The sequence below is a fragment of the Euprymna scolopes genome, chromosome 30 (assembly GCF_053919585.1).
Source record: "Euprymna scolopes isolate OS-2025 chromosome 30, ASM5391958v1, whole genome shotgun sequence".
NCBI classification, from domain to species: Eukaryota; Metazoa; Mollusca; class Cephalopoda; order Sepiida; family Sepiolidae; genus Euprymna; species Euprymna scolopes.
Genome location: NC_136511.1, coordinates 36,726,791 through 36,741,604, shown reverse-complemented (window position 1 = coordinate 36,741,604; position 14,814 = coordinate 36,726,791). Strand labels below are relative to the sequence as shown.

Here is a 14,814-nt window from a genome sequence, read left to right as displayed (position 1 = left end):
AGTAAATTTCTCATTCGTAGAAGGGGACCCAGCATGACCAGCTTGTTTGTTAAACAAATTTATTTTCTTCTCTTTTTCTAGATAACGAATTGTTGCTCAACTAAGATGGGTTTAGATTATTTAACTTCCTCTGAAGAACATGCTCCCCTGTCTGGAAGTTCATCTGCAAACAATGGCACTTTTTCTTATCTCACCCTCACACGTGAAGCTGTCGTCAATGGCTTATTGTTAGAACAGTGTAATGTCAATGATGTCGCTGCAGCTGCTGTGTTTAACATGCACCGAATTCAGGTACTGTCATTTATGTTATCTACTTCTAATAAAGGAAACTCATGGTGATTTGTGTAGCAGTATTAGGATTTATGACTGTGAGGATGATGAAAGCTCCCGTACCTTCTTTTTTTAATAACTAGCAGAGCTATCTGGCATTGTCCTGTCTGTGTGTCTGACTAAACTCAGAATAAACCGTAATAAATAAATAAATAAAAACATACACTTACAAATCTCACAATATTAAATTTAGTAAGACTCTGCTCAGGTTGTTGTATAAAAAGTAATAATATTCATTTGTTTTGGTTCATCAGAGGTCAAATAAATACAATGATGGGAGAGTCAGAAAAAAAAAAATTTTTTTTTGCATTTTTACCCCAAAAAAGGCACAGTACCACTTTGATGTAGGGGGGGGGGGTATTATCTGAAACATAATTTGCAGGAATTCTATGTAGGGAGTTTAGCAGCAAGATGTCTGTTTACATTATACTTGAACTTTTGCATGTCAGTACAGTCGGGGAAGTAGAAACCCGGAAGGGAATTCCAAAGTCTAGCAGTCCTAGGAAAGAAACTATTAGAGTAGAAGGCTTTCTGACATCTGGGTATTTCTACTGTGAAGGGGTGGGATTTTTTTGCTTGTCATGTTTGAAAAATGACGCTGAAACTAGTTCGAACAGTTGACTGATAATGTTGAGCATCATTCATTTCACATGAAGTAGATGATTATTGTTGGCATTCATTTATCTGGCATCTTTCTAGTTAGAATTCTTTCTAGGAAGACATTAGGTACTTATTTGAGGAGACAGCATGAAGGGTGGCAACTAGTGATGAGACAATTTTAATATTTTTTGCGATTCCAATACAGTTACCGATTCCATACTAAATTCCTGATTCCGATTCCGTATAAATCTCTAAATCTTTAACTAGAGCATTATTTTTTCTATGAATACTGTAAAAATACATGTTAAATGTGTGTATGTTTTCTAGAACGTAGAAACACGCTTGTAAAGAGTAATCTATAGATTTTAGTTTTAGTGGTTGTTTAAAATCAAGAAATATTTACATTTTTAGCATTTTTAGCGAAAGATTTTGCTTTAAATAAATTCCAATAAAAAAAGACAAAATCATTTTTGGCATTGGAAAATATGCACACATTTTTCCAATAGCGATTTCAATATCCCGAAAAGTTTCGATTTTTTTTTTTCAATTCTTGATTCCAATTCTGATTTATTTTTCCAACACTAGTACCAACATCCGTGAAGTGAACGTGTTTCTGTGGAACGAATTGGATTTGAACTTGCAACATCCAGATTCTCAGTCACCATTACCGCTGATGTTTTTTTTTCTTTTTATCTATTCGATCAATAATATTGAGACATTTTCAAAAATTTTTACATGAATTAGAATGTTCAAAAACAACTTCGTAATCTTATAGATGATGCCCTTTTCTCTTCTTTGCAACCTCTTTCCCACAGAAGAGACATTGTGAGCCTATCTCTACTCTATCGTTATTTTCATGGCAAGTGCTCGTTTGAGCTCCAATCTTGATGAGCCATTCTTTCAAGTAATCCAATTTACCCTATTAACGATTACTACGATGTTATCCCATTGACTACTGTACACTGATTAATCCTTATCCTTGAGTGGCCTCTGGGCTTTGATAATTTGTAAAACAACAACAACAACAAAATTTATGCCCCCCCCACCAATCTTTCACAAAAAAACACTCATCTAGCCAAAATTGCTATCAATAAATTCCTTCATTCTCTATCAGTTCCTAAACCTAAAAATTGATTCCATCAACAAAGCTTCTTCCCTAGAACTGCCCGCCTGTGGAACTCTGTTCTGCTGGTCTGCTTTCCAGCTAACTACAATATTGTCTTCAAGTCCAACATAAATAAATTCTTATTGAACCATCCTCGTAAATAATCTGATTATACCAACTTTCCACCACAAACAATTACTACGCTACTGTCCCAATAAAAATACACACATTAACGGTTATCTTTGAGTGGCTGCTAGGCCTTGATATTTGGTAACCCCTTTATAAAAAAGGGAGGGCGTGCAGTCAAAGGAGAGAGGTGTGTTCACAAAAAGACAGAAAGCTATGTATATTCCAAAATTATATTATCCAAGGTATTTGGATATCTATATTTCATTTTGATTAAATGTAACAAACTCTGTACAGGGACACTATTGTACTCCTACTTTGACATAAAAAAAGCTTTTATTGTTTTTCACCTGAAACAAGGCACACTGCCACTTGGATATAAAGGGCTACTATTTAAGACCTAGTCTACAGGGACACTATGTAGGGAGTTGAGCAGCGAGATGTCTGATAACGTTACAGTTGAAAAGCTGCATGTCAGTACAGTCATGGAAGCAAGAGGGAATTCCAAAGTTAACCAGTTTGAGGGAAGAAACTATTAGAGTCGAAGGTTTCTGGCATTTAGAGATCTCTACAGTGTATGGATGGGACTTTGCTGTCTTTTCGGTTTAGTCAGGGGTATTTACGTTGAGGGGTTACAAGTGCTTCCAGTTCGTCAGCACATTCCATTAGAATACTTGTAAAACAGGCAAAGGGATGCTACATTTTGGTGATGGGACAGAGGTTGGAGTTTGGTTGATAGTGCGGGACCTATTAGATTCGAGACTCTTCTTTAGATGCTGTCTAATAGTGAGAGATTAGTAGCAAATGCACCAGCCCAAATGCGACAATAATACTCTGTATATTGCTTGAACAATCCTCATTAACCTTATTGGTGAAAATAATGCAAAATGTGACTTGGGACGACGAGCGACGATGTCTCTGTCTATCCTGTCGGGTGACAGAATTAAGAAAGGAAAGAGAAAAAAAAACTTGCGTCTGTAGACGGTTTAGTAATATGTATATATGGCATTTATTTGCATACGAGGACAATGATGGCTGTGAAAAAGAAGGAAAGGAAAAGTACAGAGCAGATTTTTTTTTTTTTTTTACCACTTGACCACTGAGAGACAGTGGGAAAGGTTGGTGAAAATTACAGTTGAAGTTGGGAGTCGGCAAGAAGGAGTTTGGACAAATATTATTTTTTAAAATCTCAGTTTCTATCAGCCTCATGTTTACGCAATACCGACCAGACAAAATTTCTTGGCACTCTGTCAAAAGGAATTGACTTTTTCTAATGCTTTTGTTCAGCCAACATTCCTATGAGCTGTACCTCCTCACCCAATACTATTGCAACTCTTCAATGAACCGTCATCGTAACAGCTCCTTAATTCACCACTCTAGATCTCAAAGAACATTAAGGATCAAATTTTTTTTATTCAGCTCTTTAAAATTTATTTCCAATTTATTGGAAAACTTTAACGTTGGAGTACTATATTGATTAAATAAATTCTCAGATTAAAACCAAATCCAATTTTTAGAAAAATAGTTATTGGGTTTAGAAACAAAAAAAAAACAAAAAAACGTTGAATCAAGAAATGAATGACATTTTTTTTTTTGTTTCTTTTATAAAAATTATTTGTTTATTTTATTTTATTTTTTCCCTCCCAGATGAATGATGACCTACTGATAGCCTTGTCAAGTGCTCTCACACAATGTCTACAACGAGAAGAGATCTTAGAAAATACAGGTAGGTCTTCAGAAGAAATAATAACGCTTAAGAAAAAGAGTTTTATTCAAATAAGATTATTTTTAGCTGAATAATGTGTGTGTGTGTGTATATATATATATATATAATAACTACTTCATTTACTCACATAAAATTAATATATGAAAGTATAAATTTATGTGTAAACTTCAAAAGTGCTCAATATGTAGATAGAGCTAGTTAGTAATTTATAAAATATATATGGTGATTAAGCTACACTGAATATTCCGCGTTTCATCCACTCTAGGCGCATGAAGAGTCCTAGAGTAGATGAAACGCGGAATATTCAGTGTTGCTTAATCGCCATATATATTTTATAAATTACTATATATATATGCATGTTTCATTGGACAGCAGGGATGTTTCCTGTTTATTTCTTTGTTTTCATTTTCCATTTGGCGGGCCAATGTTTGAACATTGTTCGAGTGTAAAAAGAAATTAGGCTTCTTTATGCAAATGAGTGGGGCTTCCAGGATTGGGAAGCGCAGGTTACAATGTGGGACAGCTAAAATGATGACCATCAATAAAAAATGGCTAAAACCCCTCCTCCTCATATTAAGAATGGCTTTCTAAATAATGTAATTTCAGCACAATAACATAGCTGCACAAGTACCGAAAAAACTTAAAAGCAGTTTCCTTATTTACTCATATTAACCTTTGTGGGCTGATTTTAAAACTGTAATTTTAGAAAAAATACTGCTTATAAACAATTACTCCCCAAAAAATAAAAGAAATAAAAATTTGCCACTAATTTTCTACAAAGTAATTTTTTATTAACTAGAAAAACTTGAAAATGTATGTGGTTATGTTTCGTAAGAATGTGTAGTATAAAATTGTATGTGCTGTTTTTTTTTATATATAAAACTGGATTATTACCATATTTGAATAAAAACTTCAAATAGAATTCGATGTAAGACAGGAAAATAAATGAAAGAAGTAAAAACGTATCAACAAGAATAATTTCTTCAGCGGATAAAAAAATATTTTTAAATTCACTGCAGACACTTGAAATATAATAATGTATATCTATAAATATAAAAGCGAAAATGTATGTATGTATGTGTGTGTGTTCGCTTTTTCTGTTTGTCTACAAAAGGTTTTTTTCTGAGAAGCGGTCGGTCGGTCGGTTCACAACTTTTTGAAACTTTTTATATCACATATAAATCGTAATATTTCACAGTTAACAACGAAGCTTGCCTGTCTATTTAATTTGCTCGATTTCGGGAAGATAAATATTCAATATTTGTCACTCACCGCATGTGGGTTAGTCTTATTCCTATAACATCTTGGGAAGCGTTCCCGCCCTGCAGTCAAACTCGACCTCATTAACTCATTAAAACGGGCACCTGCCAAATCCAAGTAATTAAATAAATTCAAATGTGTTTCCGTTAGCATCTCGCGGTGGATCAATCGTTAACGTTGCACGTTTTTTTTGTTTTTTTTTCACACTTTAATTTACAACTTTGCCTCAACGGTTCGGGTTCGATCTTCATACTTTTTTTTTTTTTTTTTTAACCCCCTCACCACCGGAGTTTACACACACACACCTCCAAACATCCGGGCAACGCCGGGTACCCCTCGCTAGTTTTAAATAATTCCTTTGTTCCTCCTTTTGAAATAATTTAGTCTTTAATCTAAAATTGTAATTTTTTTAAACAACAAATGTTAATTTCTCAATAGCAATAGCAGGCGTGTGTTTACAACGGTGAAATCTAAAATGTTCCCACCAAAAAAGTTCCTGAAAAGAAAAACAAACTTCTGTCGTTATTATTTAAAAAACATAATTCTGCCTTTACAGTTAATATTTATTTTATTAATTCATTATCCTTACGCATTTTATTTAAAAATGTAGTTTAAAACATTTTCTAAATAATGATTCTGCTTTTCAAATGGTATGGATTACTTTGATGACAGGACATACTTGACAATTCACCGAAAAACTTTTAATAGCTGTAATTTTTCAACTTTTAAAATCATTCCTTGAACAAAGATAACGATTTGGGAAAAAAATATTTTGTGTAGGTATTTCTTATGTCAAACTCCAACTATCATCACCATTGCATCACTGGGGTCCCAAAATCGACCTGCCCTAATGCACAGGGGAGATGTAGGCAGAGAAAAAAGTGAAGGAACTGATTTGCCTTTGTCATTGCTTCCTGTAGCAAACACACAGGAAGTTAAGGAGGATGTTATCTGACTATTGCCACCAATCATTATGAATTTTGGAACGCAGCATCTATATGTAAGATGTTTTAATGCGAGATATATTTAGTTTAACTTATGTAAAAGGGGAACAAAATGGGATGGAACACCACAGTGAAAATTACCTTGTTAAATTTCAACAATAGGCATCAATTAATAAACATTTCCTATGAATTTCAAGTATTTTTAGGGGTTGTAGTATGGACATTACATCTTATTTAAAAATTGAAGGATTCTAGACATAAGGTTTAGTTTCTTTATATCTTTTAATCTTCGTAAGGGGACATAAAAATGGTGTAAAACTTCTGTTTGGGGAATTTATTTTACCTTTTTTTTTTTTTTTTTTTACACAGTGATCACCACTTATCAAGGCCAGGAAGCCACTCAGGGATAAGGGTTATTGCAAGTACATTACGTTAGTGTGGAGATTTGATGAAGTGTTTACTTAAGGGGGCGGTTCATTAGGAATTTGTTAACGTTGGACTTGAAGACATCCAAGTTGTAGTCTGGTGGGAAGCAGGCAGACGGTTCTAGAACAGGTATTCTTCTAAAAAGTTCTGGTGCTGAAGCAGTACAATGGGGATTTCAAACAAATGCATTTCAGGTGAAAACATTATTACATACTTACATGTCATGTCGAAATTAGTATAAACTCCAAAAATTATGAAAAATGATCTAGTACAACATCTGGTTATATAAAAAAATCATACAAAATACCAGTTTAACATTTTGTATTTTGAAATTGCAGATTTTATTTGAAAGCAAGGGAGATGAGTTGGTTTGTCATAAAAATAAATTGAAATTCAGGAAATCTTGCTTGAAATTCAGGAAATCTTAATTGATGATGGATTAAATCTGAAATATTTGAATTTTAAATTAGATGTGTTCTTATTAGTTTTTACTTGTAACTATTTTTTACGGGATCATTTTTCATAATTTTTGGAATTTATACTAATTTTTACATGGCAAGTAAGTACATACTAGTGTTTTTATCTGAAATATATTTTATTTTATATCCCACTATTTTGCAGTTCTTTTGTTTATTTCTATTTGAATTTGAATTTCACATGATTTTAACATTATTTAAAAATCATTTCCTTTTGTGAATCTATCAGATTTCTGTAATTGAATCATTTTTTTTTTTAGCCTACCTTGGTTTGCAATGTTTGCAGAAATTCATCAAAGGCAACAGTGAAGTAAGAAATATTTTTATTTTATTTAAAATCTTTTTTTTTTTTTTATTCTAACAAATAAAATATATAAAATTATTTTTTAAATCCATAATACCTGGAATAAAGAAATAAAAACAAAATTGCCCAAAAATTGTGGTTGCTGATTTAGGAGGGCAACATAAAAGATAGGGCTCTCAGATCCACCATCAAGCAATGTAACATCTTTCAGCAAAAGTTGAAACATCTAGTCCATGATTTGAAAAGAGACTTCCAAATATTTCCGCACTAACATGAAAAGCAGATAAAAATTTTCTGTACTTATGCATAATATAGACCGTGCCATTTTTTACGATGTGCCTTTAATAAGTTTCCAGACTTTTTTGTACAAACATTTAAAATTGGTGTAGACTCTTGAAAATTCAGTATGCTATTGCTATACATCTTATGAGATGACTGACCAATTTTTATGATTTCAGGTTCAAATGAACAGCTACAGCAGGAATTGGAATACATCTTACTAGAACGTGATTGTCGCAGCTGGTGATTTTCAAAATGCAATCTAGATGTGAGGACACTTTAGAAGAACACTGAATAAAATTGTTTTAAATTTGGAAAAGATGCCACAGAAGCATATGAAATGATAGGATTTTCAAATTAAATTCAATTTTTTGATTATTAGATTGTTAGATGAAAGTATAGAATAGTTACAAAATGCCTGTCTCCTTTCATGGTAAGAATGGTTTTCTAAATAATAACAATATGATTTCAGTATGATCTATATTCTGTATAAGTACTGAGTTTTCCATGCACAGATTTTTTTATAAATTTTTATTACAAATAAAATAAGTTTGGAGTTTTTCTTTGATGCTGTGAAATGATCCGTGAATGATAAAACAAAAATATGAAGAAATAAATGGATGAAAACGATTCTATTGAGATCACCAATATAAAATGATTTCTTATACAGTTTACAGTGTTTATTTAACAAAAAAAAAATATATACAAAAATCTTCTTAGTGTATGTACTCGTAACGAAATAAAAATGTTATATTCCAAAAATCATGTAAAATGATCAAGTATAAGTCTCCTGTGTGTCATGAGTAAGTTGCTGGAATCCATATTAAATAGAGAAATAGTCAACCACCTCAGCAGAAATAACCTTCTTAGTGACACGCAATATGGTTTCCGTTCTGCTAGATCTACCGCAGATGTGCTAACGGTTATATCTCATAGGATTAGTGAATCTCTTGACAAAGGCTTCCTTTCTAGGACAATTGCTCTTGACATATCAAAGGCTTTTGACAAGGTATGGCATAAGGACCTACTTCACAAGATTTCCAGCTACGGTATAACTGGAAATGTTTTCTCTATCATTAAATCATTTCTCTCTGATAGGCTCATAAGAGTAGTGGTTGATGGACAAAAATCAGAGGCCTGCAGTATTAATGCTGGAGTCCCTCAAGGGTCAATCCTGGGCCCAACTCTCTTCCTGATCTACATCAATGATCTCCCTAAACACATACTTAAATCATTCGTTGACATCTATGCTGATGACATGACCATCTACGACAACACATCAAAGGCTGTAAATGACAAAGCTCTCTCTGATTCTCTCAATGTGTTGGAATTTAGATGGCATGAATCGGTCTATGCCTACAATTAACCATTTGGTCAGATCTGATACTATAGAGGACACATTCTTTTTAAACATGGAATGCAGAGGTAGATCAGATATGAATGTACGAAAGCTATCCCAGTCAGCCATGGAGTATCGGTATACAGTACGGTGGAGAGGTACGTCTGGGGACATTACATTTCATTTTTATCTTAACTGATACGACGGAGTGGTCGGAGGATCCTAGAGGAGTATGAACAGAACATGAACATAGCTCAGGGAAAGTTGAGAAAAAAAGGTCTGGGAGGCTTGCATATGGACCTGTAGTATTGAGCACACGGGTGGGCTCGTGAACAATCTGAGTGAGGTCATAAGCAATGGCAAGATCATGACATACATTTAAACAGACAGGTGAGATTTATATTATAGATGTATGTCTCCTTCAGCGTTGACTTTTTTCTTCCCGACCACGTGGTGTTCTTTTTTTTCTTTTTCTTCAGATGCAAGCCCAAGCACACTTGCCAATTTGCATACGCGTTCCAAGGTTGCTCCTACTGCTGCCATCCATCCTTTGCTGCTGCTGATATTTTCATACGCGCTCATACACGATATGTTACACTACATATAAAATCCAAAATGCCAGTGAAAGTAAAAAAGAATACTTGAAATCAGAGGTTCTTAACCAAGGGTAAATTTACCCCTAGGCGGTAAAAAATTGTATAATCGGGGGTAAATAATTGGAAGTACCAAATAATTTCAAAATAATTATTTCTTTTGTCATGTTTAACAAACTGCATTTTTTGTTTAGAAAAAAATGTTTTGATTTTCTTTATTTTTTGTGATATGAATGTATGATACTGTTTTTATCCGAAACAATAAAAAGGTTCTTGTTTTTCTGTCACTTTATGATGGTTATGAATTTTTTATACGAGAGTACGGGATAAATGAAAATACATAAAATCAAACGATTAATGATGGAGGAAAGGTTGAGAATGGCTGCTATAAATGGTCTTCCACAACAGCAGATACAAGTGTTAACCAATCACATTCCAGCAACAAACCCCATAGACAAGGACCCACGATCAGGTGGGGCTCGTTCAATGACTTTGCAGATGAAATTATCTGGGTGACAACGAGACCGAACCAGCGAGAACGTTTCAAGAGAAAAGCTTGCTGAAGATATGTTGCAGTGAGAACAAATGACATTTGAAATGAACTGCTACCAACAAACACGAAGGATGCAACACGAACCATAGTGATCGAACACTTCAAACTTTTGTAGGTTGCCTTGTCTCATCGACCAGGTTTCGGAGCTGTACATTAAGAAGGTGCAGACAAGAGCTCGATATATACAGATTTTAATACAAAATTTGATTTCAGGTCTTGACTAAAGCCGAGATTGAAGACAACAGATGAGCATTTCTGATGCGATTATTTATATTCTCCGCTTTTTGTTGCGATGATGATAGTTGAGGTATTTGAAATGAAAAATTTTGAAAACGTCTCACGAATTCCCTATGACAAAGCCGGTTACCTCCACTACTTTTTGTTTGTGATTCATTCGAATTATGAAAAATTTGGTTGTTGATATCCCTGGGCAAAATTAGATGCCTTCATTAATTACTCTTAAGATCAGAACTTGAAAACTGCCATATTTTTATTTTTATTTTTATTTTTTTTACACAGTGATCAACACTTATCAAGGCCCGGAAGCCACTCAGGGATAAGGGTTATTGCAAGTACATTACGTTAGTGTGGAGATTTGATGAAGTGTTTACTTAAGGGGGCGGTTCATTAGGAATTTGTTAACATTGGACTTGAAGACATCCAAGTTGTAGTCCGGTGGGAAGCAGACAGACGGAACAGAGTTCCACAGGCGTGCAGTTCTAAGAAAGAAGCTTTGTTCATGGAATCCGCGTTTTGATTTAGGCACAGATATAGAGTGGGGGAACTTTTTCACAGTGGATTCAGCTAGACGGGTGTTTTTCGTGAAAGATTGGCGAGGGGGGACCAGAGATTGGAGTTCAGACGAGCACTTGCCATGGAAATAACAATAAAACAAGGATAGGCTCGCAACGTCTCTTCTGTGGGAGAGAGGTTGCAGGGTAGAGAAAAGGGCATCCCCCACTAAGCCACGAAGTCTATTTTGTACTCTGTCAAGGCAGGATAGGCTATTTTTAGCAGCTCCTGCCCAGATATGGCAACAGTATTCCATCCTTGGACGTACTTGGCTTTTATATAGATAGAGAATTGCATCAGTAGTGAGATATCGTCTGGAGCGGTAGAAGGATCCCACCATCTTTCCAGCGACCTTGGCAACAGACTTGATGTACGTGTTCCATTTCAGATCAGGAGTAAAGGTCAAACCCAGAAGCTTGTCAAAACACAGGGCCTCACCCAGACGAGAGCCATCCATCACAATTGATGCCAGATGGGGATCGGAGCGTTGATGATGTAAGGATAGGAGTTTGGTTTTGGATGCATTAAAGCTAACCAGCCACATCTTCCCCCACTAAACCACGCGCTCGAAATCAGAGGAGAGAGAATCAGAGAGAACTTTGTCATTTACAGCCTTTGATGTGTTGCCGTAGATGGTCGTGTCATCAGCATAGATGTCAACGAATGATTTAAGTATGTGTTTAGGGAGGTCATTGATGTAGATCAGGAAGAGAGTTGGGCCTAGGATTGACCCCTGAGGGACTCCAGCATTTATATTGCAGGGCTCCGATTTTTGTCCATCTACCACTACTCTTATGAGCCTATTGGAGAGAAATGATTTAATGATAGAGAAAACATATTTTGACCAATCAAGTCTGTTCAATATTTTATGTATATATAATTTTTTTTTTTTTTCAGATCTGTGCATTGGTACGGATGATGGAATTAAACTACCAACGTCTGTCTCTCAAGTCTAGCCGAGTAAAAACCACATGTGATCGGATCTGTGATATCTTTGCAGAGGAAATTGTCTTTTGACGACAGCCTTTGTTCAGTTTTCTAGTTAAAGATGGCGTATATAACGAAAGATGATTGCAGTAGAGAAAATGACTTTCTAATTCTTCTTCATGTCTTGACATCATGTTTCTGTCTCCCTCCCTCTCTCCAAACCACTTTCTCTCTGCCTCATTCTCTCACCCTCTCTCTTCATGTTTTTATAATCCGTAATTAAAACTATTATTTAAAAAATATTGTGTATAAATTGATTTTTGTCTGACTCTTTGGAGATGAGAAATTATTATTAATTAAATTTTTTTTTGTTCTGCATCAACATTTATTCTGATTTTTTTCTTTAATTATTTTTTTAACTGTCATCTTGTCTTATGCTGAGGTTAGGAATTTCATGAATGACTTTCAGCTCCTGTGTGTTGCCATTTCTCTCGTACCTCCCGCCAGGATCAACTGAGCCCATCTACATCTTCTGACCTACTACATGGCCTTGGGCCATGGAAATTAATGTTGAGCACCTGTTAAATCATTTTAAATGACTAATGGCAGATGATGGTGTTGTACCAGTTGAAATATTCTTGTGTCATGTACTTTCTCATATATATATTTATATTTATTTATCTCTGATGAGATGGTAGACATCGAAATCTTACAGGTTAAGGAGATTAAATTTCTAAAGTATTCTTTGTCTTGCTTAGAATAATAAAAATTCTTTGATATGAAAGTCAAACACTTCGTTTCAAAAAGGTTTTTTGAAATTCATTGAATCATTACAATTAATTTATTTGCTCTATCTTGCATATCGAGCAATTCTTATTTAGATGGGATAATACTTATAGAATATTACTGCTAGTAATATTTTGTAAATCTTATAATCACAGGTTTCCATATCAACTGATTGTTAAATAAAATTATATATATACACTTGTGCCCGATATTATTCATACCCCTCGGATCTTTGAGATTTCTATAAGAATATTGCTCAAACCAGAAGGTAGACAATATTAAAGGGATTTCAAACAATAAATCAAGCATAAGCATTTAATTTAAACTCAACAAATAAATAAATTACGCAAGTTTGAAACAGTATACAAAGAAAAACAATAATGGCACTAGTTCAAAATTATTCATACCTCTCTTACTAATAGTCAATAGCATGCCCTTTATTCTTAATAACTGCCTGTAACCGTTTTGGATATTTATCAACAAGGTTTTTACAAGCATCAACACTGATTTTTTACCATTCTTCAATGCAGTAGTTCTCCAAATCCCTCAAATTTCTAGGTTTCCGCTTTTTAACCTTAGTTTTCAATATGTGCCAGAGGTTTTCGATAGGGTTCAGGTCGGGACTCTGGCTAGGCCATTCCAAAATATTATTTTGATTATCCTCAAACCATTTCTTGACTATTTTGGCAGTATGTTTTGGATCATTATCCTGTTGAAGGACCCAGTTTGGTCCTAAATGGAGCTTCTCCGCATCCTGTCTAATGTTGTTCTGGAGTATCTCCAAATATTGCTCCTTCTTCATGGTTCAATCTATCTTGACCAAACTACCTGGACCACTAGCCGAAAAGGAGCCCCAAAACATTAGGCTACCACCACCATGTTTCACCGTGGGTATGGTGTTCTTTGGGTTGTAAGCTTCTCCTTTTTTCCTCCAAACGTAAGAAGCATCCATATGGCCAAACAATTCAATTTTTGTTTCGTCAGTCCACAAAATACTTGAGAAAACGGACTCTGAAGAATTCACATGGGTCCTAGCAAACTTTAGACGTGCTGCAAGGTGTTTTCCGGTGTGCAATGGAGTCCTTCTTGGTCTTCTTCCTTTCAGACCATTTTCATGCAGAGTCCTTTGCAATGTTTGCCTTGATATTTTTATGCCAGAAAACTCCAGATTTTCTAAAATGTCCTTAGTAGTGGTGGTTGGATTTGCATTAACACTGCTTACAATATCCCTGGTGGCTCTAGCAGACAGTTTCCTTTTCCTTCCTCTACCAATCAAGTTGTTTGTTGTGTGGTGGCTCTGGAATTTTTTGATGATGCTCTGTACTGTTGCTGTAGGGACCTCAAATTTCTTGGAAATTGACTTGTAACCTAAACCATCCTTATGTGAATTCACAATTTTAGTCCTAAGATCATTACTAAGCTCTTTTTTCTTCCCCATTCTAATAATTTTTATTCTTTTATTGGTTTTCAGTTGATATCATTTTAATTTCTGAAAAATGCAAAAAACGAAATGAAATTAATCAAAGGTTGTATAAAAGCATTCAAAATAAGAATCAAACAGGAAACAAACAGTCAGAAACTCGATTAATACTGAAAAAATAAAGGGGTATGATTATTTTTGAACATTGCAGATTTTATAAATAGCTGTATATTTCTTTTATTACAAGTATCCCGAGATTTTAAAATGACGAAAATGATCAGAAGAGGTTTATTAAGAATATGTATCAATATGGACGTAAACAATAAATTCTTACAAAGTTACACCTAATAAACTCAATTTTCAAGGAGGGGTATGAATAATATCGGGCACAAGTGTATATATATATACGAGGGGTGTGCAATAAGTAATACCCCTGACCCACTTCAAGTTGTCTGATTTAGCTGAAATTTTGCAGGTGCAATGATTTCTATCTCTACGGGTTATGTGGCAAATTACAGCTCTGAACTAATTGTGGTTTCTGTTTTACAGGTGTTTGAACTGAGTCAGGGGTGAAATGGAGCCTGTTGAATGTTGAGCAGTGATCCGGTTTTTGTATTTGAAAGGATGCACACCACAGGAGGCTTTTGATGAAATGAAAGAAACTTATGGTGATAGATAATGCCCCATCATATGACCTTGTAAAACGCTGGCATCGTGAATTCAAACATGGCCGAAAGTCTGTGGAAACAGCTCCCAGACTTGGTCGCCCCCCCCCCTTCTGCCATTGATGAGGCATCTGTCCGTCAAGTTGAAGCTTCCATTTTGGAA

At 34.8% G+C, this 14,814-nt stretch overlaps 1 protein-coding gene across 1 annotated transcript in view; it reads left to right on the top strand.

Annotated features, from left to right (window-relative positions):
* Window positions 1-12,162, top strand: part of LOC145254746 (uncharacterized) — a 59,962-nt gene extending 47,800 nt beyond the window's left edge. Inside the window, exons 9-12 of the mRNA XM_080113485.1 lie at window positions 82-291; window positions 3,809-3,887; window positions 7,254-7,303; window positions 11,751-12,162. Of these exons, the coding sequence (XP_079969611.1) occupies window positions 82-291; window positions 3,809-3,887; window positions 7,254-7,303; window positions 11,751-11,870 (459 nt within the window). The 3' untranslated portion in view covers window positions 11,871-12,162. The remainder of the gene's footprint in view (window positions 1-81; window positions 292-3,808; window positions 3,888-7,253; window positions 7,304-11,750) is intronic.
* The last annotated feature ends 2,652 nt before the right edge of the window (window positions 12,163-14,814 follow it).